Source organism: Lutra lutra, chromosome 14 (genome assembly GCF_902655055.1).
Source record: "Lutra lutra chromosome 14, mLutLut1.2, whole genome shotgun sequence".
NCBI lineage: Eukaryota > Metazoa > Chordata > Mammalia > Carnivora > Mustelidae > Lutra > Lutra lutra.
Window position 1 is genome coordinate 49201153 of NC_062291.1, and position 22858 is coordinate 49224010.

Consider the following 22858-nt stretch of genomic DNA (forward strand, 5'->3'; position numbering starts at 1 on the left):
ATCATCAGAATGACATTACTGCAGTGTAAGTTTCTTATAGGAGCACTGTTTTGGTTTTTATTTCAGTTGGAATTCAGTAAGAAACATTAAGTCCACAGCAAAAACTAATTTTCAGAAGCATTTAGGTGAAGGTGATTCTTCTTGTTCAGAAAAATTCGATGTTAGCCCTGAGCTTTAAAGAATCATAATAAAACTATTACAGTCACGACATTGAACAGATGGCTAAGTCCATGAACCAAAAAAGTTTACTGTTGGCACTACTTGTTCAAGAATACATAATAGATTCAGATATTTACCCCCAATACCTGCTAATACATAATACAGCGAGTAACCATAGCCTTTTAATATTTTAGGTTTTCATTAGCATTGTAAATTTGTCCACCTTGTTTTTTTACTGTTCACACATATTTTCACTCCATCACTTATAGGAGATTTCACTTCAAGTTTTACTGAATTAGTGTTTTAGCAACTCTTGAAAATCTTCTTACCTCTAGTTGTTTTATGCAGACTATTCATAGGGCCTTTGTTCTTCCGTAACTTCAAAGTTGGTATTGATGCCCTGATAAACAAAAACAACTGAACAGTACCAGTAACTTATGTTGACTCATCAAAAGCCAAGGAACAGAACTCCAAATCATTGCCTTGTTTAGTTGACTGCTGTTGTTGCTTCCATTGTTATCAGTTCTTTAAGAAATTGTTCTTGCCAAAGGGGTAGTCTTTATTTAAACAAGTTTATTTTCTCTGGATGTAGTTCTTCAATTGCTGTGTTCAGGCATAGTTTAATTAATTCACTGTTGGCAAACAGGTTTTCTTGCTAGCCAGTAAGTTAGCCATTTGGAAGCTTATTTTGGTTGCAGTCTTATTTTTATTTTTTTCTTTTTGCGAAGAAATTCTACTTTGATGAGATATTCCATTTTAAATTTTTGCAATTTTCCTGACACTTCCCTGCAACTTGGGAATAGTGTGATGAATTCTCATTCTGGTAACGTCCAAATAAGTTGTTTTTCTTTAGCGTAGCTATAGTGTCATTGCATAATGAACATAATGCTTTGCCATGTAATTGACAATAAAATAGTCCACTCTCTATTGTGCCTTAAAACTGTGGCATTCATCTTGTTTTTGTTTTTTGTCTTTTTAACTACAGCATTCAAAGTCCTCTCTTCTTGTTGACATGTTGGGTGTGTATGTCAGTGTCATGGTACAGTGATACACATGGCACTCAAAATGCTGTTGAATTATGATTGTGCCACTGTGCTTTGTAGTGTGCCAAGCCACAGTGCAAAGCAGTGAGACAGCCACATAAAATTCTAATGGGGCTACTCATCTCTATCACTGTAATGTAAAAGCAGCCATCTGCAATATGTGATCCAGTGAGTGTGGCAATGTTTCAATTAAACTTTTTATTTATGGACACAAATGTGAATTTGATATAATTTAACATTGTGAAATATTATTATTTTGATTTTTTTCAACTATTTGAAAGTGTCAAAACCATTCTTGTGGACCACACAAAAATAAGTGGTAGAATGAACTTGGCCTGAGGCCATAGTTTACCAACTCCTGCTCTAGGGAGGAAAAAGGAAGACTGGGTGCTAATTAAGCTCATTCTAATACAAAATCTAGTATCAGTCATTTTTTAATCTTGAACCTTTATAGTTAATCATGCCACCTTATTGCTTTGTTAAGTGGGAAGAAATTAAAGGAGGCAATGCAAGACAGTTTTAATTACATGGTAACTTGTCTGTGACAGTCATGTGAGTATGTGGCTTCTGGATGAACAATATTCATGTTGGAATAAATATTCATTTGCCCATCTTTTGTCTTTAATCACATTATTAGATTAAAAGATTCAGAAAAAGTTAAATATAGCATTCAAGAAAATATCTAGAAACTTAAGAAAATATTTAGAACATTTAAATACAAAAAAGATATTTATGGATTAAGTTTATAAATTACTATGTTATCCTAGTCTAGTTACATTTTTCCATTTTGAAAGAAATTGATTGGTTTTTAACTGATCTCCTAAATCTGTTTTGTGAGAAAACATGGCAATATGGTTCTTTGAAAACATTAAGTGAATCTAAAAGTGTTTTTACCCTCCAAAATGCATCCATTGAAATAGTTGTCATGATTGTACTTTTACAAATATACATATATACATACATACATGTGTGCATGCAAGCCCAGGCACACAGACACACTGTTTTCCATGGGAAAACTTTAAAGGACCAATCTTTATGATAGGAAAGTTGAATCAGAAACCTCTTTCATGGGCGCCTGGGTGGCTCAATGGGTTAAGCCTCTGCCTTTGGCTCAGGTCATGATCCCAGGGTCCTCTGCTCAGCAGGGAGCCTGCTTTCCCCTCTCTCTCTCTGCCTGCCTCTCTGCCTGCTTGTGATCTCTCTGTCAAATAAATAAATAAAATCTTAAAAAAAAAAAAAGAAACCTCTTTCAGTATTCAGTCTGGGTATTTTAAGTTAAAATAACCATAGGATGCAGCTGCCTTCGGCTCAGGTCATGATCCCAGCGTCCTGGGATCGAGTCCCACATCGGGCTCCTTGCTCGTCAGGGAACCTGCTTCTCCCTCTGCCTCTGCCTGCCATTCTGTCTGCCTGTATTCGCTCTCTCTCCCTTGCTCTCTCTGACAAATAAATAAATAAAATCTTTAAAAAAAAAATAACCATAGGATGTATGAGAGAAGTACTTAAAATACTGCAAGGTAACCAAGGATAGAATGTACTTGAGTCATTCCTTCCAACTCCAAGGGTGAACTGGCAGAAATCACTCCTCCCTCCTTTTCTGGTGTAGTTAACTTCAAGACAATTGCCCCCACATACTCTTAAGTTCTGGCACTTACTTGAGTTCACAGGCAAGAGGCAGTAAAATCTGTTGTTCAGTGCCTGAGGGAGCGGCAGGAATTAGTACAAAGAATAGGCTTTGGAAGCAGGGATGTGAATCTTAAGTCCACTGTTTACAGGCTTAGTAAAACCTCTCTCATTTGTAGTTTCTTCATTTATAAAATGAATATCACCCATATAGTTCTTGTGAGAATTAGAAATAGCATGTAAAAAGAATCTGGCAGAGTAGCATTCAGTAAGTGATAACAATATTAGTGTTGTTCCCATTGTGTCAATTTCCATTCTGTGGTAGGCATCTACAGTAGGTAGAAGTGGTGATGGTCACAAGTCGAACACTAGGGACTAAATTGATTATGGAGACATGTTCCTGCTATCACTCCTTCTGGTGCCCATACCTGCTATACAGGTAGTTAATCTGTGATTTCAAAATGTCATCATTTCACCATGTAAAGTTTTTTTTAAAGATTTTTTTAATTTATTTATTTGTCATAGAGAGAGAAGCGAGAGTGAGCACAGGCAGACAGAGTGGCAGGCAGAGGCAGAGGGAGAAGCAGGCTCGCTGCCAAGCAAGGAGCCCGATGTGGGACTCGATCCCAGGACGCTGGGATCATGACCTGAGCCGAAGGCAGCTGCTTAACCAACTGAGCCACCCAGGCGTCCCATCACCATGTAAAGTTTTAAGAATGGGGCTGTCCACACATTGCCTTTGTGTGGTGGTAGTACACACTTCAGAAGTGTTATGGAATATGCCCTTATTATTTAAGGTTACCCTACATTGTTTCCATTTCCTACAATCATATAAAACAGGAAATTTTGTTAACCCTCATACTTTAGCAGAGATACATGCTTTAGTTCTTCTGTAAGTTAATCAGACATGGTGTCCCATACTTAGTCTGCTCTATGTAAAATCTTTGTCATTCTACAAATGTGCTGAAACTTATGTTTTTCCCAAACCTTTTACCTTTTACTACTACTGAAAAAGCTGAGTGAAACTTCATTCATGTTTATATTCAGCTAAAGAAACATTTATTGGCTATGTACCAAGCACTGTGCCAGGCTCTGAGACCAAGAAGATGAGTAAGGCCCATTATCTGTTTTTACCTTGCTTACATATGGGGGAGTGAGAAGGAAGATAGACGTATAAATCTAAATATGAGGATAGTGTGATAAATGCCATTATATTATGCAGTCAAAGACAAGATGCTCCAAAGAATTCTGTTAAGGTATCAATAAATGTCATGGAGACTGATCAGTAATTCAGATGTTTTACATGTATAATAATTTGTGCCATGACTGGGGTTTCTTTTTTCATTTTAAAATACATGCTGTTCTAAGGGGTTATGCTTCCAAACACTGAAAAAAACCTCATTATTTTTGTTGTTGTTGTTGTTGTTTCTTAAGAACAGATAATGTTCTGATGATACCTGTGCGAGTTCTCTTTTAGTGAAAATCCTCTCAGAATGAATGAAAATCTGGCTTCTGTGTCAATTTCTTTTTCATTATGGTTAAATGGAATTCTGATCAGCCTAAGTCTAGGTTTCACAATTAACAGCCATGGCTGATAAAATGAAATCAGGGCATTTTTGTGAAGATGGATTTTGTTTCTGTGGGAGTGAGGTAGTAGGCGGCATAAGACCTTCACTGGTGGTGCGCTGACTTCAGAAAAGCTTAGCTGTGCTAGATTGTCAGTAATGCTACGTCATACTATTGATCCATATTGATTTTTTTCTTCTAAGAAATATATTTTTTGAAATACATTTGCCTTGAATTTACATTGGCAAGATTTATTCTTTTATCATTAGCAACATCTGCACATAAATATTTTTAGTCATTGAGCGGGTATCAGAAGCATCTCAGTAGTAATTACTGCTTTCTTTGCAGTGGTGGTTCTGTGTATAATTTGTATACGGATGAAGATGAAGAAATTGAGCCTTCTCCTTCTGGACAACAGATAATTGAAAATTCCATAACTATGAATAAGATGAAGCTGCTGAAGGCTAAGATGGAGAACATGAATCTCAGCAAAAAGGTGAAGCTGTTGGCATTTGGCCAGGCTTTTCTCTACTTTGTCCCTGCAGGGCTTACAGCACTGAGGTCTGTTGGTAACTGTGAAAACAGATTATTTATAAAATATTGTTCATTTCAAGTTTCTGGCCTCAGTTATTTATTGAGCTTTAAAAGTGATGAATTGGTTTTTTTAGGCCACCACTATTTACTGTGATATGCTGCACTTAAAATAATTCGTTGTTTTTTAAAAATTTCATAGCTCTAGTAAGAAGGATAATAAATAATAACCTAATCTTTATCTTTCAATAATGACTTTTTAAAATGCTCTGTTAATATTTGCTTATTATGGATATCTACTCTATTTGGGCTTTGAAAGGAATATACCTATGTTTAGCTGTACTAGATACTCTCAGTTTTCCAAAGTGATTCCAAAGTAATTGAACCAGTTTACATTCCGTCCAGTAATGAATGAGACAGGGTTTTCACATAGTCTTACCAGCATTTGGTATGATTCTTTTCTTGTTTTTCTCATTCTGGTTGATGTGTAGGGGCCTCACATTGTGGTTTTAATTCCTCTGACTGATGAGGTTGAGCACCTTTCTCGTATTTATTGGGTGAAATGCCTGTTCAGATCTCTTGGGCATTTTTCTATTCAGTGGTATGTTTTTTGCTTATTGATTTTTTTTGGTCTTCCTATATTCTGGTTTTAAATCCTTTATCATACACACACACACACACACACACACACACACACACAATCACTACTCTGTTACTTTGCTTTTCACTCTATTAATAACTAATCCCTTTTTCTTTCTTGAAATATATATACATATAATAAGGTTCATAGATCTTTAATGTACAGCTTGATGAATTTTTACCTTTATATACACTCATGTAGGTACAACCCAGATTAAAATAGGACCAGGTTTCCTTTTAACCTTTCCCTACTCCCAGAAATAACTACTATTCCTACACTTGTCACCAAAAATTAGTTTTGCCACTTGTTGAACTTTGTATAAATAAATATCCTATTTTTTTTTTTTTTTTGGTCTGGTTTCTTTTGCCAACATCATGCTTTTGTAAATCATCCATGTTGTGGGTATCACTTCATTCTTTTTTACTGCTAGGTACTATTGCATTGTATGATGATCCTTCTGTTTGTTTCTCTCCTTTTGAGTTGTTTGTAGTCTTTGGCTTTCATCAGTAAATATGCTTTCAACATTCTTATATATGTTTTTGTTGGACATATGCACTCTTTTCTTTGGGGCATAAGCCTAGGAATGGACGTGTCATAGGGTAGGTTTATGTGTAGCTTTAGTCACTATGCCAGACAGTTTTGCGAAAGCTCTGTAATTATTCCTTTCTCATTTAGATTTATAACCCCTCTAAAAAAAAAAAAAAAACTTAAAGTGTAATGTGAAGTAGGGTAAAGAGAATTTCTTTCAAGTGGAGAACAATTGACCTAGCTCTATTGAAAAAAATTTCTTTCCCCACAATCTAAATGTTTATGCATCTAATAAAACACAAAGCAAAGGCGGCAAAGAGAAATTGACAAATCCAGTTATTTTAGAATTATTCTACATTTACACTCTGAAAAAATTGATAGAAAAAGCTGGTGAATCAGAAAGGATGTAAGAAGACATAAATAACTCTTATCAACCTACTTGTTCTAATTGACATTTACAGAATGCTCCACCTGAAAACAGCAGAATGTACATTCTCGTTACAGGCACTCAGAACATTTACCAAGATAAATCATATTGTTTGCTATTAAATGAGTCCCAGTAAATTTGAAAAGATTAAAATCATATAAAAAATCTCTCTTATTATAATGAGATAAAGTTAAGAATCAATAACAGATATATGGAAAGTCTTATATTTTGGAATATAACTTTCAGTAATATTTCAGACACTTTCAGTAATCAGTGGGTCAAAGAAATCCAAAGAGAAATTAAAAATCATTTTGCATGGAACAGAAATATTTTGATAATGTGAATTACTTTTTTTTAGTATGAAATCATTATTACGTTCTTAGAATGAACCACTCCTAGTGATGAATTTTCCTTTTTATATCTTTATATTTTATTTGCTAATTTATATTTAGGACTTTTGTTTATCAGAGATATTGGTCTGTAATTTTTTTTTCTAACATACAGCAAAATTGAAAGAATTTTACAGTGAACACCCATTTATCTACAACCTAGATTTTATAATTAACATTTTTTAAACAATTGTTTTTAGTTATGGTAAAATGTACATAAAATTTACTGTCTTAATCATTTTTATTATTTATTTTTTTTTTTTTAAGATTTTATTTATTTATTTGTCAGAGAGAGAGAGGGAGAGAGAGCAAGCACAGGCAGACAGAATGGCAGGCAGAGGCAGAGGGAGAAGCAGGCTCCCTGATGAGCAAGGAGCCCGATGTGGGACTCGATCCCAGGACGCTGGGATCATGACGTGAGCCGAAGGCAGCTGCTTAACCAACTGAGCAGCCACCCAGGCGTCCCTGTCTTAATCATTTTTAAGTTTACATGTTGTTCAGGAGTGTTAAGTACATTCATACTGTTTCACAATCTTTAGAACTTTTTCATCATGCATACCTGAAACTCTGTACTCATTAAACAATTCCCTGTTTCCCTGCTCCCCCTGCAGTCCCTGGCAACCACAGTTTTACTTTCTGTTTCTATAAGTTTGACTCTCTAGATATCTTCTATAAAATGGAATCATGGTTTTTTGTTGTTGTTGTTTTGTGAATGATTTCATTTAGCAATGTCCTCAGAGTTCATCCATGTTGTAACAGGTCACAATTTCCATATTTTTAAGGTTGAGTGTGTGTGTGTGTGTGTGTATGTATAAAAATATATAACATTTTATTTACCCATGCATCTCTTGATGGAGATTGGTGTTGCTTCCACCTTCTGTCTGTTGGGAAGAATGCTGCTAGCAACATGGGTATATAAATATCTCTTTGAGAGCAATCCTTTAAATATATACCGAGAATTACAAGATCCTATGGTAATTCTATTGTTAATTTTATGAGGAATTGCCATATTGTTTTCTATGGTAGTTGTATGTGCCATCTTACAATCTACTGATGGTACACCAAGTTTTCAGTTTTTCCATATTCACACCAACACTTGCTGCTATTTTGTTATTTTTTATTTTTTTTAATTTTTTTTAATTTTTTTATTTTTTTTTAAAGATTTTATTTATTTATTTGACAGAGAGAGATCACAAGCAGACGGAGAGGCAGGCAGAGAGAGAGGGAAGCAGGCTCCCCGCTGAGCAGAGAGCCCGATGCGGGACTCGATCCCAGTACCCTGAGATCATGACCTGAGCCGAAGGCAGCGGCTTAACCCACTGAGCCACCCAGGCGCCCCTTTGTTATTTTTTAAAGAGTAGTCATCCTGATTAGTGTGAGCTGATATCTCATTGCAGGTTGATTTGCATTTTTCTAAAATTAGTGATGTTGAGCATCCTTTCATGTTCTAGTTGACCATTTGTATATCTTCTTTGGAGAGATGTCTATTGAAGTCTCTGGTCCATTTTTTATTTAGGATATTTGTTTTTGTCATTGAGGTTTAAGAATTCTTTAGGAACATATTCTGGATATTAAAGTCTTAGGAGATACATGATTTGCAAATATTTTCTCCTTTAGTTTGCCTTTTTACTCTGATGGTGGTGTCCTTTGATACACCAAAATTTTAAATTTCTATGTGGTCCAGTTTATCTATTTTTACTTTTGTTGCCCATACTTTTTTGGTTTCATATCCAAAAAATCATTGCTAAATCCAATCTCATGAAGCTTTTCCTTCTGTTTTTTCCTAAAAGTTTTATAACTTTAGGTCTTATATTTAGATCTTTGGTACATCTTAGGTTATTTTTTATATGTGGTATAAGGTAAGACTCCAGCTTCATTCATTTGTATGTGGATATCCAGTTTTCCCTGTTCCATTTGTTGAAGAAGCAGTCTTTTCCCCATTGGGTGGTCTTGATACTTTGTTGGAAGTCATTTGACCATATATGTGAGGGTTTATTTCTGGGTTATCTACTCCATTCCATTGGTCGATGTGTCTGTCTTTGTGCCAATACCACACTTTATTTTCTATTGAAATACAGTATCCTGTTAATTTTAGGTATACATCATAGTGATTCAGTGTTTTTATATATTATGAAATAATCCCCAGAATAAAACTAGTTACCATCTGTCACTGCACAAAGTTATTACAATATTATTAACTATATTTCCTATGCTGTACATTACATCACCATGACATTTCTTTTATAACTGGAAGTTTGTATCTCTTAATCCTCTTTACCTGTTTTGTCCTGCCCAACCCCGCCCCATTCTGGTAACCAGCAGTTTGTTTCCTGTATCTTTGAGTTTGTTTCCATTTGCTTTTGTTGGATTGTTTTGTTTTTTAGATTCCATGTATAAGTGAAATCATACGGAATTTGTCTTTCTCTGTCTGATTTATTCCACTTAGCCTAATACCTTCAAGGTCTATACATGTTGTTACAAATGGCAAGATTTTATTCTTTTTTTTTGGCTAATATTTCATTGCATATATATACCACATCTTGGTTTCTTCCATATCTTAGCTATTGTAAATAATGTGACACTGAACATAGGAGCATACATCTCGTTCAGTTGATGTTTCTGTTTTCTTCAGGTCAATACCTAGAAGTAGAATTTTGATATACTGTATGGTAGTTCTGTTTTTAATTTTTTTTAAAGATTTATTTATTTGCTTGAGAGAGTGAATGAGTGGAGGGAGGGGCAGAAGGCAAGAGAGAGAGAATCCTCAAGCAGCCCCCCTGCTGAGTGTAGAACCCAGTTGGGGGCTCACTTCCAGGATCCCAAGATCATGACCTGAGCCAAAATCAAGAGTCAGACACTTAACCAAATGAGTCACCCAGGGTCTCCTATTTTTAATTTTTTGAGGAACCTCCATACTGTTTTCCAGAGTGGCTGTACCAACTGGCATTCCCACCAAACGTGTGAGGGTTCCTTTTTCTGTATATACTTGCTAATCCTTGTTATTTTAATTTTCCTGGTAACAACCAATTGAACAGATACGAAATGACATCTCGTTGTAGTCTGGATTCACCTTTCCCCGATGATTAGGGATACAGAGCATCTTCTCATGTGCCTGTTGGCCATCTGTCTGTCTTCTTCGGAAGAATGTCTATTCAAGTCCTCTGCCCATGTTTTAATGTGATGGTTGGTTGTTCGATACTAAGTTATGTAAGTTCTTTACATATTTTAGATATTAACCTCTATCAGATATATGATTTGCAAATATCTTTCCACATTCAGTAGGTTGCCTTTTTGTTTTGTTGCTTTCCTTCACTGTGCAAAAAGAGCTTTTTAGTTTGATGTAATCCCATTTGTTTGTTTTAGCTTTTGTTGCCCTTTCCTAAGGAGACTGGCCCCCCAAAATATTGCTAAGACCATTGTCAAATAGCTTATTTCCTATGTTTTCTTCTAGGAGTTTTATAATTTCTGGTCTTACATTCAAGTTTGAATCCATTATTTATTTATTTATTTATTTTTAAAGATTGTATTTATTTGTCAGAGAGAGAGAGAAAGGGAGAGCACAAGCAGAGGGAGCAGCAGGCAGAGGGAGAAGCAGGCTTCTTGCCTAGCAAGGAACCTGATGTGGGACTTGATCCTGAGACCCTGGAATCATGACCTGAGCCGAAGGCAGGTACTTAACCAACAGAGCCATCCAGGAGTCCCCATTTTGAATTTATTTTTGTATATGGTGTAAGGTACTGGTCTAGTTTCATTCTTTGGAGTAGCACACTCTTGCTTACTGTGTTGCTTTGTAATAAGTTTGAAATCAGGAAGTGAGAAACCTACAATTTTGTTCTTCTTGGTTAAGTTTGTTATGGCTATTTGGAGTTCCCTGAGGTTCCATATGAGTTTTAGGATAGATTATTCTATTTTTGAAAAAAATGTAGTTGGGATTTTGATAGAGATTACATTAAATCTTTGTATTACTTTTGATTTATGGCTTATTTAGAAGTGGCTGCCTTAGTTTCCAAACATGTGGAATATTTATACGTTTTTGTTATTGTGGTTTACTTTCACTATCATCAGAGAACATACTCTTAATGATTTCAAGACTTTGATATTAGTTAAGGTTTGATTTATGACAAAGCGTATTGGTAAGTTGCCACTTGTGCCCTTGAAAAGACTATGTAATGAGTCACTATGTAATATTCTGTATGTATTAATTAGATCAAGTTTATTGTGTTGTTCAGATCTTCTGTATCCTTTCTGATGTTTTTGTAGGGGGTCTGTTTTCTCTCCATTTTTGAGAGAGGTTTATTTAAAAAGTCTCCCTATTTTATTATAGCTTTGTCTCCTTTTATTTTTATTTTGCATATTTTGAAACTGTCATTTGATCTAATACAGATTTGTGTGATATCCAAGGAATTGTAGTATCTAACATTTGTATTATTATAAAATGTTTTATCTCTAGTAATGCACTTGTCCTAAAATCTACTTTGTCACTAGTAACATAGCTATCCTAGCTTTCTTTTCATTTGTGTTTCTGTTGTATATTCTTTCTGTTCTTTTACTTTCAATCTCTTCATGTCCCTATATTTAGAATTTGTTTCTTCTAACTGGTATATGGTTGGTTTTATTATTTTTTAATTTTATCTTTTATTGAAGTATAGTAGACATACAATGTATTATCTTTTTAACCTAAACTGACAAACTTAAGTCTTTTATTTTACTTAAAGTTTAGTGTAATTACTGATATATTTGGATTTTTATCACCTTTGTTTTTTGCTTAATCAGCTGGTTTGTTTCTTTTTTCTCCTTCTTGTCCTTTTTTGGATTAGTCTATTTTTTCCTTATTTGGTTTTTGTTCTGCATTACTTTCTTGGCTATGGATCCTTACACTGGTTTTTCAGGTGATTACGCTGGAGATTAAAATGTGCAACCTTGACAATTAAATTCCAATAAAAATGTTTATTGCTTTCCTGTTAATGACAGAATTCTAGGACTCTAACTCTACTTATATATTCAAATACCTTTTGTGTCATTGTTATCATATATTAATTTTACAAAAATTTTGAATTTCTCCAGTTGTTTTATATTGCTAATGTTTTACTCATATTTATCCACATATTAAGCTTTTCTGTTGCTCTTTACTCTTTTCTGCAATTATGTGCTTCCTTCAAGGATTATTTTACTTCTGTCTGAATCATTTCTTTTAGTATTTCTTTTTCATTTAGGGTTCCTAACAATGGATTCTTTCAACTTTTGTCAGAAAAGTTACTAATTTTGGGGCACCTGGGTGGCTCAGTGGGTTAAGCCACTGCCTTCGGCTCAGGTTATGATCCCAGAGTCCTGGGATCGAGTCCCACATCGGGCTCTCTGCTCTGCAGGGAGCCTGCTTCCTCCCCCCTCTCTCTGCCTGCCTCTCTGCCTACTTGTGATCTCTGTCTGTCAAATAAATAAATAAAATCTTTAAAAAAAAAAAAAAAGAAAAGTTACTAATTTTATCTTTTGTATTTTGAAAAATGTTCAGTCTTTCCGAAATGTTATAGGACGAGTACAATGGACACCCATGTACCTGTACCTCGATTCACCAATTACCATTTTTATGCGTTGCTTTCTGTCCTTGTTTCTTCACCTGATCCATCTGGGAGTTAGTTGCCGATATAATTTCCCTGTAAGTACTTCATTTTGCATCTCTCGCTTAAGAACAAGGGTCTTCTGCATAACCACAATTCAGTTATCATACTCATGATTCATCCTTGGTACACATTCTATCAGCTATATTCCTGTTCCTCAGTGTCCCAGTAATGCACTTGATTTTATTTGTTTTGATTTTTTGCGGTTTTCAATCTGGGATCCAGTCAAGAACCATACATTGCATCTAGCTGTAATGTTTTCTTGGTCTCCTTTTATACAGAACTGTGTCTAGTTATGAAAGTCCTAGATGGCATCTTCTTCCATTACGAGGCTGCTTTGTCTCCATTGTCAATCTGTTTCGGGTAGCCACCTTCAGCAAGTATTCTAGTTAGATCGCTGGATAACTTGCTGCCGCTTCTACATTGGCACTGCAGCTTCACCTTGCACTTTTATATTATGGAGACAGCTGCTTCTTTAAACCTCTACTAGCTTCAGACTTTCCTTCTGCAGTTTCCTTACCTCTGAACCATCATAGATTTGAAGAGAGTTAGGGCCTTGCTTTGGATTAGACTCTGGCTTAAGGGAATGTTGTGGCTGGTTTGATTTTCCATCCAGGCTACTAAAACTTTCTCCATTTTTGCAGTAAGGCTGTTTCACTTTCTTATCATATTTGAGTCCACTAGAATAGCACTTTTCGTTTCCTTCAAGAACTTTTTCTTTACATTTACAGTCTGGCTGTTTGGTGTTAAGAGGCCTAGTTTTCAGCCTCTTTCAGCTTTCGACATGCTTTCCTCACTAAGCTTAATCATTTCTAGCTTTTGATTCAAAATGAGAGATGCACAATTGTTTCCTTCACTTGAGCACTTCAAGGCTATTATAGTTCTAATTTCAATATTGTTGTTTCTCAGGGAATAGGGAGGTCCAAGGAGTGGAGGAGAGTTGGGGGAATGGTCTGTTGGTGGAGCAGTCAGAACACACACAACATTCATCAATGAAGTTTGCCATCTTGTATGGGCGGGATTCATGGCACCCTAAAACAATTACAGTAACATCAGAGATCACTGATCACAGATAGCCACGATAAATATAATGACGGAAAAGTTTAAAATATTGTGAGAATCATCAAAATGTGACACAGAGACCTAAAGTGAGCAAGTGCTGTTGGAAAAATGGCTTCGATAGACTTCCTTGATGTGGGGTTGCCACAAACCTTCAATTTATTAAAGAATGCAATATCTGTGAAGTTCATTAAAGCAAAGTATAATAAAACGAGATATGCCTATAATTTTTATTTACCCAAAGGAGTGTTAATCGTTGTGTGTAGACAAAACTGAGGCTTTTGTGTGGCAAAGTAAGTTTCTTATTTCAAGAGCACCGTCTTTTCTTGGTATAGTGAAATGCAGTTTTTTTTAAATCAATAGTACTCTTTCTTTTTTTTTTTTTTAAAGATTTTATTTATTTATTTGACAGACAGAGATCACAGGTAGACAGAGAGGCAGGCAGAGAGAGAGAGGGAAGCAGGCTCCCTGCTGAGCAGAGAGCCCGATGTGGGACTCGATCCCAGGACCCTGAGATCATAACCTGAGCCGAAGGCAGTGGCTTAACCCACTGAGCCACCCAGGCGCCCAATAGTACTCTTTCATTGGAGGGTTGAGTTGTTGTGTTTTCTGATTTGGTAACTCCTTTTTGTGTCTATGGATCCTTTTATTTTTTTACTGCCTTCTTTTTTTTAATATTTTATTTATTTATTTGACAGAGAGAGAGATCACAAGTAGAGAGGCAGGCAGAGAGAGAGAGAGAGGGAAGCAGGGGCTCCCTGCTGAGCAGAGAGCCCGATACGGGACTCGATCCCAGGACCCTGAGATCATGATCCGAGCCGAAGGCAGCGCCCTAACCCACTGAGCCACCCAGGCGCCCTTTACTGCCTTCTTTATCTTCACTAACAAGTTCTCAATGGAGAACTTTGAGTTTACCCCTACTTCCCCCAGAAGTCATGTCTTCTTGAAGCTATCTCCTTATGTTCTGAACAGTTTCAGGTCACTTGCCTTTAGTTTCCCAGCAGCTCATGTTTTAACATCCTAGATCTTGGGATGCCTGGGTGGCTCAATCAGTTAAGCATCGGCCTTTGGCTCAGGTCATGATCCCTGGGTCCTGGGGTTGAGTGCCATATTGGGCTCCTTGCTTAGTGGAGATCCTGCTTCTCCCTCTGCCTGCTGCTCCCCCTGTTCATGCTCGCCCATCCTCCCTCCCTCTCTCGCTCTCTCTGACAAGTAAATAAATAAATAAATATTAATATCCTGGATCTTAAACCTCTTTTCAGTATTTTCATAATCAAGTGGGATTTTCTCTTTTAAGGGTTTATTTTATCGCTGTTCCATCAGCCCTAGGTTATCTACACCTCTCTTTTTCTTCCTTTCTTCTTTTCCTTCCTCTCACCCTCTCTTTCCCTCCCTCTTTTCTCCCTTCCTCTGTCCCTCTCTGTCTTACTCCCTTTCTTCCTTCCTTTCTGGCTCAACATATTTTCTTGTCTCTCACAATAGGCATAAGCTTTACAGATGAGTCTCCTAGATTTGGGTATTTTTCTCCTTATAGGTAATTTGAAGTTAATTTTATCTGTCATCTGGTTTTGATGAAGGCATGAGTTATGAGTTATTTTATTTGCTTATTTGCTTGTTGATTTGTATTGGTTTTTGGAGGATGCATGGAGAAATTCAGATTTAGGCAATCACCCATTAATCTCTACAGCCCAGAAGTCCTCGCCTTTATTTCTGAAGCATATTTTTGTTGAGTAGATAATTGTAGTTTGATAAGACAGTGCCCCTAGTGTATAAGCAGCTGCAGGAGCCAGCATCTCTTTCCAAGGTTGTTCTTTCTTTGTAGTTTTAGCTCCTCTGTTTCTTGCCATAACTGGTGTCCACTGAAGTATCTGGCTTTTCTTGTATTTCTAGGTTGGGAGTGTTGTTTAGGTCATCAGGCGTTCCATCCTTTCCTGATGCACATTTCAGCCAATATCTTGAGGCTTGATATCCTTGATTTTTAAGTTTATCCATAACATCATGAATTGTCATGATACTTTCATTAGAACTTAGTGTGGAGGACCTCTAGACCACTCCCCAGTTCTATGATTTGCTACAGAGATTCACAGTACTAGCATATAGTTGCATTCATGATTAAGATTTATTGCAGAAAAACGGTATGAAGTAAAATCTTCAAAGGCAAAAGGCTCATGACCCAAGTCCAGAGGAAACCAAGGACAGTAGCTTTCCAGAATCCTTTCCTAGAAGAGTCTCATGGGGTATGCTTTATTCCTCTATCAATGAGTTGTCTCAGCACATCTGTAGAATATTGTCTAGTAGAGACTCTGTGCCCAGGGGTTTTATCGGGGGCCATGGATGTAGACAGCCTCTGCCTAACATGTACCAAAATTCCAGACTCCCAGAAGGAAAGCTGGTATTTAGCAAAAACGATATTGCTTATACCAACAGGTTAGGCACTTTTCAGTTAGGGTGGTGGGAACGCTCTGGAAATATAAGTTCCTAGAAGCTAGCCAGGGGCCAACCTTGCAAGCAGGCCTTTGCGAGGATAGCAGTTTAGAATTATTACTTCTTTTCTGTAGTGCCTATATAGTCAACACCTGTTCATCTTACTAGGAAAAATTGTTGGGGATCTAAAATAGGTTGGTGATATCCTATCTCCTATAAATCAGTAAGTTTTCTTCTCAGCAAAACTCTGACAAATAATCGGTAGTGAGGAAAATAAAACAAAATTCGTTTTCTTTACCATTCTCAAGAAATCATTCCTCAGTGAAGAAAGAGAGCAAAATTATTCTGTCCTAAGCTTAAGATTTTAATCTTTTAAGACATTTTTAATTGTGGTTATCAAAATGCCAGTGTTGCATAAATAACATTTTCTTCCTTCATTAGTTTTTGTTAATAGGTAGACAAAATGACTGTGAGAAATTATATATTCACTCTTTTTTTTAGCCTAAAAAAGCTGTCAAGGTAAAACCTCGTCCACCTATAGCTCCTCGACCTTCTAGTAGTTCCACGGCAGCTGCTCGCCACAGATTGTTAAGGGTTCTCCCCCACATTGGGCAGTCTTGTTTACCTTCTCCTGGGAATGCATGTCTACCTGAAACTTCCAACAATGCACTTTCAAGTTTGGCAACTTTGCCCCCTGCTGAAGGACCCCTATCATCTATCACTAGTGATTTTCTTAAGGAAGATGACAACTGGGAGAGTAAGACACTGTCTCATTCCAATAGTAGCATCAAACTACCACCTCAGATACCCCACACGGAATTTGAAGATGACAAAGAGCTTGGTGATTCTGTTCTCCACCTTGGATCGTCTCTGCCTAGGCGGACAAAACACTTTTCAGGAAATTTGTCATCTAATAATGAAGATGACACTGTTTTATTTTCAACTTCAGAAGAAGGTGTAACTGAAGAATCACTTCTGCCTGAAGTGGGCTCATTTGCTACATTTACAGAAGGAAACACTGATGAACAGAGCAGTGGCTTAGAAGTCACACAGAAGGTAAATCCAGAGTTCTTACTCACTAATGATGATAAAGGGTTGAAAGCTGCAGAGCAGCATCTTAAACATGTTGCAAGAATGTTGAGTGGTGAATCAGTAGAAACTACAGTTCTCAACCACCGTGAATTAAGTCCTCACAAGAATAGACTCTTGTCACCTCTTCGCTGTTCTACACCAATGTCACTCCATAATTCTCTGGTGAAATCACAGAGACAGTCCAAATGTTTTGAGTCTGGGAACCTCCAGTCTTCTGCATCACAAAACGTGCTTCGGTCATTGGATGTTCGAAATGTAACTGATTCTTCTTTCTCTAGGACTACTCGCTTTCGAGCTGTTAAAGTTGATTCACCCGGGAAAAGATCTGATGTTATTTCTAAAGTTGAGGCTCGGGATATCACAGAAGTGGCTAACAAGGCTTCCAAAGAGCCTGTTGGTTGTGTAAATAATATAGGTTTTCTTGCTTCACTGGCCCGGAGCGCAAGCAGAGATAGCTTACTGAGCACACGTGGAGCAGGCAGGCTTCGGACCTCTGGAATTGGGCTGTCTACAAGCCTCCAGCATTTTCAGGAGGAAAATCTTAGGAAAAATTCTCCCCAGGTAGAACCTACAGATTTTTTTCTAGTAAGTATTTGCCTTTCAGTATGTTCTACTCGTTATCTTTATAGTCATTCAACATATTTAAAATTTGGTTTTTTGTTTACGTAAGTAAGGAGATGTAAGGATGAATTCTTTTCATAAGTTTCTCTTACAATGTTTATCTAGTTTGTAGAAAATATAGTTGACAGTTGATTTTTAAATGTTTTAGTCCTAAATTGAGAACTATAATTTGACAATAATTCTGTGTAAACAATTTATGACATATTTTTATGCTGCACATTTTTGTTAATTTTTCCCAAATAAGAACTTTTATTTATACCATCAGATTTCATTCTCTTAAGGAAAAATAGTAAGAACAATATTGCTCGATTGGAGAAACAGAGTCCAAATTAATTTAATTAAAATTTTAATTAAATGAAAGCCTAACAGCATTTCCATGATAAAATAAGACCACAAGAGTCTTTTGACTAAACTGAGGGTTGCTGGAGAGGGAGATGGGAGGGGCATGGGGTAATTGAGTGCCCTACATTAAGGAGGGCACGGGATGTAATGAGCACTGGGTGTTACATGCAACTGATGAATCACTAAATTCTACCCCTGAAACTAATAATACACTAAGTGTTAACTAACATGAATTTAAATAAAGTCTTAAAAAAATACAAGTATTTCATGTTTAGTGATCTTTTCTTCTGTTCTTCATTAACTTACCACTGTAGATGTTTTTGTGTTTTAATTATAGTCTGCCCGTGGTATTGGAATGAATGGAAATAACACAGCAGCAGGGAAAAGAGTAGGTAAGCTGCTGATAATTTTGAAAATATAAGCCTAACAATCATTTCATTATGCATGGTGTTGTACTTTCAGAGAGAAATAAGAAAAGAACATTCTTTGTGGTATGTATGGAGTAAACTCTCCTTAAACTTTGTTCCACTTAAGAAATGCTTATGAAAACTGAGTGTAGGACATATTTGAAGAATAAAGCAAAAATTGAAATTGAGGTCTCTGTTGCCTGGGAAAAGATATAGTCCATGTGAAAAGACAAGAAGAATGAAGAACTAACGTGTAGTTCCCAACCCTCTCAGTTACTGGCCACTCTACAGCCATTCTGGGCTGCTGGGTGGGTTTTGTGAAAGTATCCTAGAGAGGTGTGTCCTGATATCATGATCCAATATCAAGGATGGCTTTATTAAGATCTCCTTTTGATGAATCAGATTATTTCTGGGTAAAAGGAAAGGACAGTCCTTGAACCAGCCCTTTCCAAAGCACAGTAGCAGAAGTGACTATAACATTAGCACTTCCTTCTTCCAGGAACACCTTAAAAGTGCACTGGCCCATCCTTATTTCCAGGGCAGCCGTTGTTTTCTCATCTTTTGTGGTTTAATACCCAGACTAGGCGTGGGAACTCATTACCAAAGATGTACCACCTTTGTAGCCCCTTGAGGAATTCTCAAGGATACTTTATAAAAGTCTGTAAAACCGATCTGACAACCAATATAATATATATTATGGTTATCACATGAGTTTTATGCCTTTAAAGAGATACTTAGGGTTTATTTTTCACTGCTGTGTAAGACCCAAAGTTTTAAAGTCTTAAGATATCTACTTTTTAAAATTTTGCATTGTGGTAAGATATACATAACATAAAATTTACCATCTTAACCATTTTTAAGCATATAACCCAGTGACGTTAAGTACATTCACACATTCACATTGTTGGAGAATCCATTTCCAGAACTCTTTATCTTGAAAAAACTGAAACTCTGTATCCATTGAACACTATCTTCTCATTCTCCCCTCACCCCAGCCTCTAGTAGCCACCATTCTACTTTCTCTCTCAGTAATTTAATTACTTTAAGTGTCTAATATAAGTGGAACCATATAGCATTTGTCTTTTTGTGTCTGGCTTACTTCATTTAGCAGGGTTCATCTGTGTTGTAGCATGTGTTAGAATTTCCATACATTTTAAGGCAAATAATACTCCACTGTGTGTATATATACAGCATTTTGCTTATCCATATATCTCTGGATGGAGACCTGTGTTGCTGGAGACCGGTGTTGCTTCCACATTTTAGCTCTTGTGAAGAAGGCTGTTATGAACATGGATGCCCATATATGTCTTTGAGACCCTCCTTTTTTTTTTTTCCTGATCTTAGACAAAGGAGCAAAGGCAATACAATGAAGCAAACATAATTTCTTTTTTTTTTTTATTTCTTTTCAGCATAACAGAATTCATTGTTTTTGCACCACACCCAGTGCTCCATGCAATGTGTGCCCTCCATAATACCCACCACCCGTCTCCCCCAACCTCCCACCTCCAGCCCCTTCAAAACCCTCAGGTTGTTTTTCAGAGTACATAGTCTCTCATGGTTCATCTCCCCTTCCAATTTCCCTCAACTCCCTTCTCCTCTCCATCTCCCCATGTCCTCCATGTTATATGTTATGCTGCACAAATAAGTGAAACCATATGATAATTGACTCTCTCTGCTTGACTTATTTCACTCAGCATAATCTCTTCCAGTCCCGTCCATGTTGCTACAAAAGTTGCGTATTCATCCTTTCTGATGGAGGCATAATACTCCATAGTGTATATGGACCACATCTTCCTTATCCATTCGTCCATTGAAGGGCATCTTTGAGACCCTCCTTTTAATTCTTTTGAGTATGTACTCGGAAGTAGAATTGCTGGCTCATATGGTGATTGCATTTTTATTTTTATTTTTATTTTTTTTAAAGATTTTATTTATTTATTTGACAGAGATCACAAGTAAGCAGAGAAGCAGGCAGAGAGAGAGAGGAGGAAGCAGGCTCCCTGCTGAGCAGAGAGCCCGATATGGGGCTCGATCCCAGGACCCTGGGATCACGACCCGAGCCGAAGGCAGAGGCCTTAACCCACTGAGCCACCCAGGCGCCCCTGGTGATTGCATTTTTAATTTTTTGAGGAATTGCCATACAGTTTTCCATCGTGGCTGCACTATTTTACATTACCACTAACAGTGTGCAAATTCCAGTTTCTCCACATTCATAAGAACACTTCTTCTGGATTTTTGTGTGTGTGTTTTTCGATAATGGACCTCCTAGTGGGTATAAGGTAGTATCTCCTTGTGGTTTTGGTTTTCACATCCCTGATGATTAGTGACATTAGGTATATTTTTTTGAGCTTAGCTACTTGTACATCTTTGGAGAAATGTCTGTCAGATATTTTGCCCAATTTTAAATTGGGTTGTTTTGGGTTTTTTGTTGTTACTGACTTTTAGATATTCTTCTTATATTCTGGATACCGATCCCTTATTAGATATATGATTGGCAAAGATTTTCTTCCATTCTGTAGGTTGCCATTTTACTCTAATGACAGTGTCTTTTTTTTTCTTAGTTTAAGGTTTTATTTATTTATTTGTGAGAAAGAGTGTGAGCAGGGTGAAGGGCAGAGGGAGAGGGAGAAGCAGACTCCCTACTGAGCAGGGAGCCTGAAGCCCGGCTCAATCCTGGTATTCTGGGATCATGACCTGAGCCAAAGGCAGATGCTTAACTGACTGAGCCACCCAGGTGCCCCTGACAGTGTCTTTTTTTTTTTTTAAGATTTTACTGATTTATTTTGACAGACAGAGATCACAAGTAGGCAGAGAAGCAGAGAGAGAGAGAGAGAGAGAGGAGGAAGCAGGCTCCTTGCCGAGCAGAGAGCCCCATGCGGGGCTCGATCCCAGGATCCTGGAATCATGACCTGAGCCGAAGACAGAGGCTTTAACCCACTGAGCCACCCAGGCGCCCCTGACAGTGTCTTTTGATGGACAATAGTTTTTAATCTTCATGAAGTCCGGTTTTACTGTTTTGTTTTTTTTTTTCCCCCTTTGGTGCCTGTGACTTTGATGTTGTGTTCAATAACTCATTGACAAATTACGGGTGCTTGGGTGGCTCAGTCAGTTAAGCATCTGCCTTTTGCTCAGGTCATGATCCCAGAGTCCTGGGACCAATCCCCACCTCAGACTCTGCTCAGCGGAGAGCCTGCTTCTCCCTCTCTCTCTGCCTGTGACTCCCCCTGCTTCTGTGCGTTCTCTCGCTCCTTCTCTCTCTGTCAAATAAAATCTAAAAAATAAAATAAAAAATAAATTGTTGCCAAATTCACTGTTATGAAGCTTTCCCCCTATATTTTCTAGGAGTTTTATAGTTTTAGGTCTTATGGGTCGGTCTTTGATACACTTTGAATTAACTCTTTAATGTATATATTTTTGTATATGGTGTGATATAAGGGTCCAGCTTTCTTCTTTCTCATGTGTATATCCAGTTTTTCCAGTGACATTTATTAAAAAGACCATACTCTCCCCATTGAATGGCCATGGGCACTCTTGTCAAAAATCATTTGACTTTATATGTGAAGGTTTCTTTCTAGGTTCTTTATTGCCTTTCTTTATGCCAGTACCACAATGTTACTGTAATATATCTATGTTAAATTCTAATTTGGCCTTTGGTGCTTCTTCACTTTTCTTCTCACTCTTCTTCTGAAGTTGCTGTTGCTGAGGTCACCAAAGATGTCCACAGTTTCAAATCCAATGGATACTTCTGTATCCTTATCTTGTTTGATTGTTGTGGCCCTCCTTCTTAAAATAGTTTTTTTCTTTTCCTTTGTTTCTCTCTTTTTTTTCATTTCTTCTTCTTTTTTTAATTCTGGACTATCATATTGTTGTAGATTTTTCTTTTGTTTCATTTTTTTAAACCTGAGTTTCTTTTTTGACTTGTTTTACCAGCCTTTTGCTTATCCCCAGGTATACACTCTTTTGGTTGATTTCATTTAAGTCAAGCCATCAACTGCTACCTGCAGTCATCATCACCTGAACAGAGCTGTGTAACTTACTGCCATTTCCTTTCAGTAATAACTGTATCATCCTGAATTTCCTTGAGTCTGTGAGAGTTTTTTTTTGTGAGAGTTTGATATAAGTTTTATTTAATTGATTTGCTAAGTTCTTCCATTGGTTTTCTTTGCTTTTAACTTATAGGGTCTCCCTTGGAAATCTTATCCACCGTGTAGTCATCATTTTTAGGCAGAGATTACTGCCTACTAGCATCCAGAGCTGGCATCCAGAACACTACTCTTATTACTTTGTTGGCTGTCTTTTCCATTGGGTAAATTTTTATAGGTCATTGTCTTAGATCAATTATTAGACTAGGAAATGCCAAACAAGTGAGTTATTCTAAATAACTTTAACCTT

General features: G+C 36.9%; 1 protein-coding gene across 6 annotated transcripts in view; it reads left to right on the forward strand.

Annotated features, from left to right (window-relative positions):
* The window catches only part of ZFAND4 (zinc finger AN1-type containing 4), a 78642-nt gene that overhangs the window by 49557 nt on the left and 6227 nt on the right, over positions 1–22858 (forward strand). For all 6 annotated transcript variants that reach the window (XM_047703005.1, XM_047703004.1, XM_047703009.1 and 3 more), the window contains 3 exons: positions 4740–4887; positions 16506–17681; positions 18397–18451. In XM_047703005.1, the coding sequence (XP_047558961.1) occupies positions 4740–4887; positions 16506–17681; positions 18397–18451 (1379 nt within the window). The remainder of the gene's footprint in view (positions 1–4739; positions 4888–16505; positions 17682–18396; positions 18452–22858) is intronic.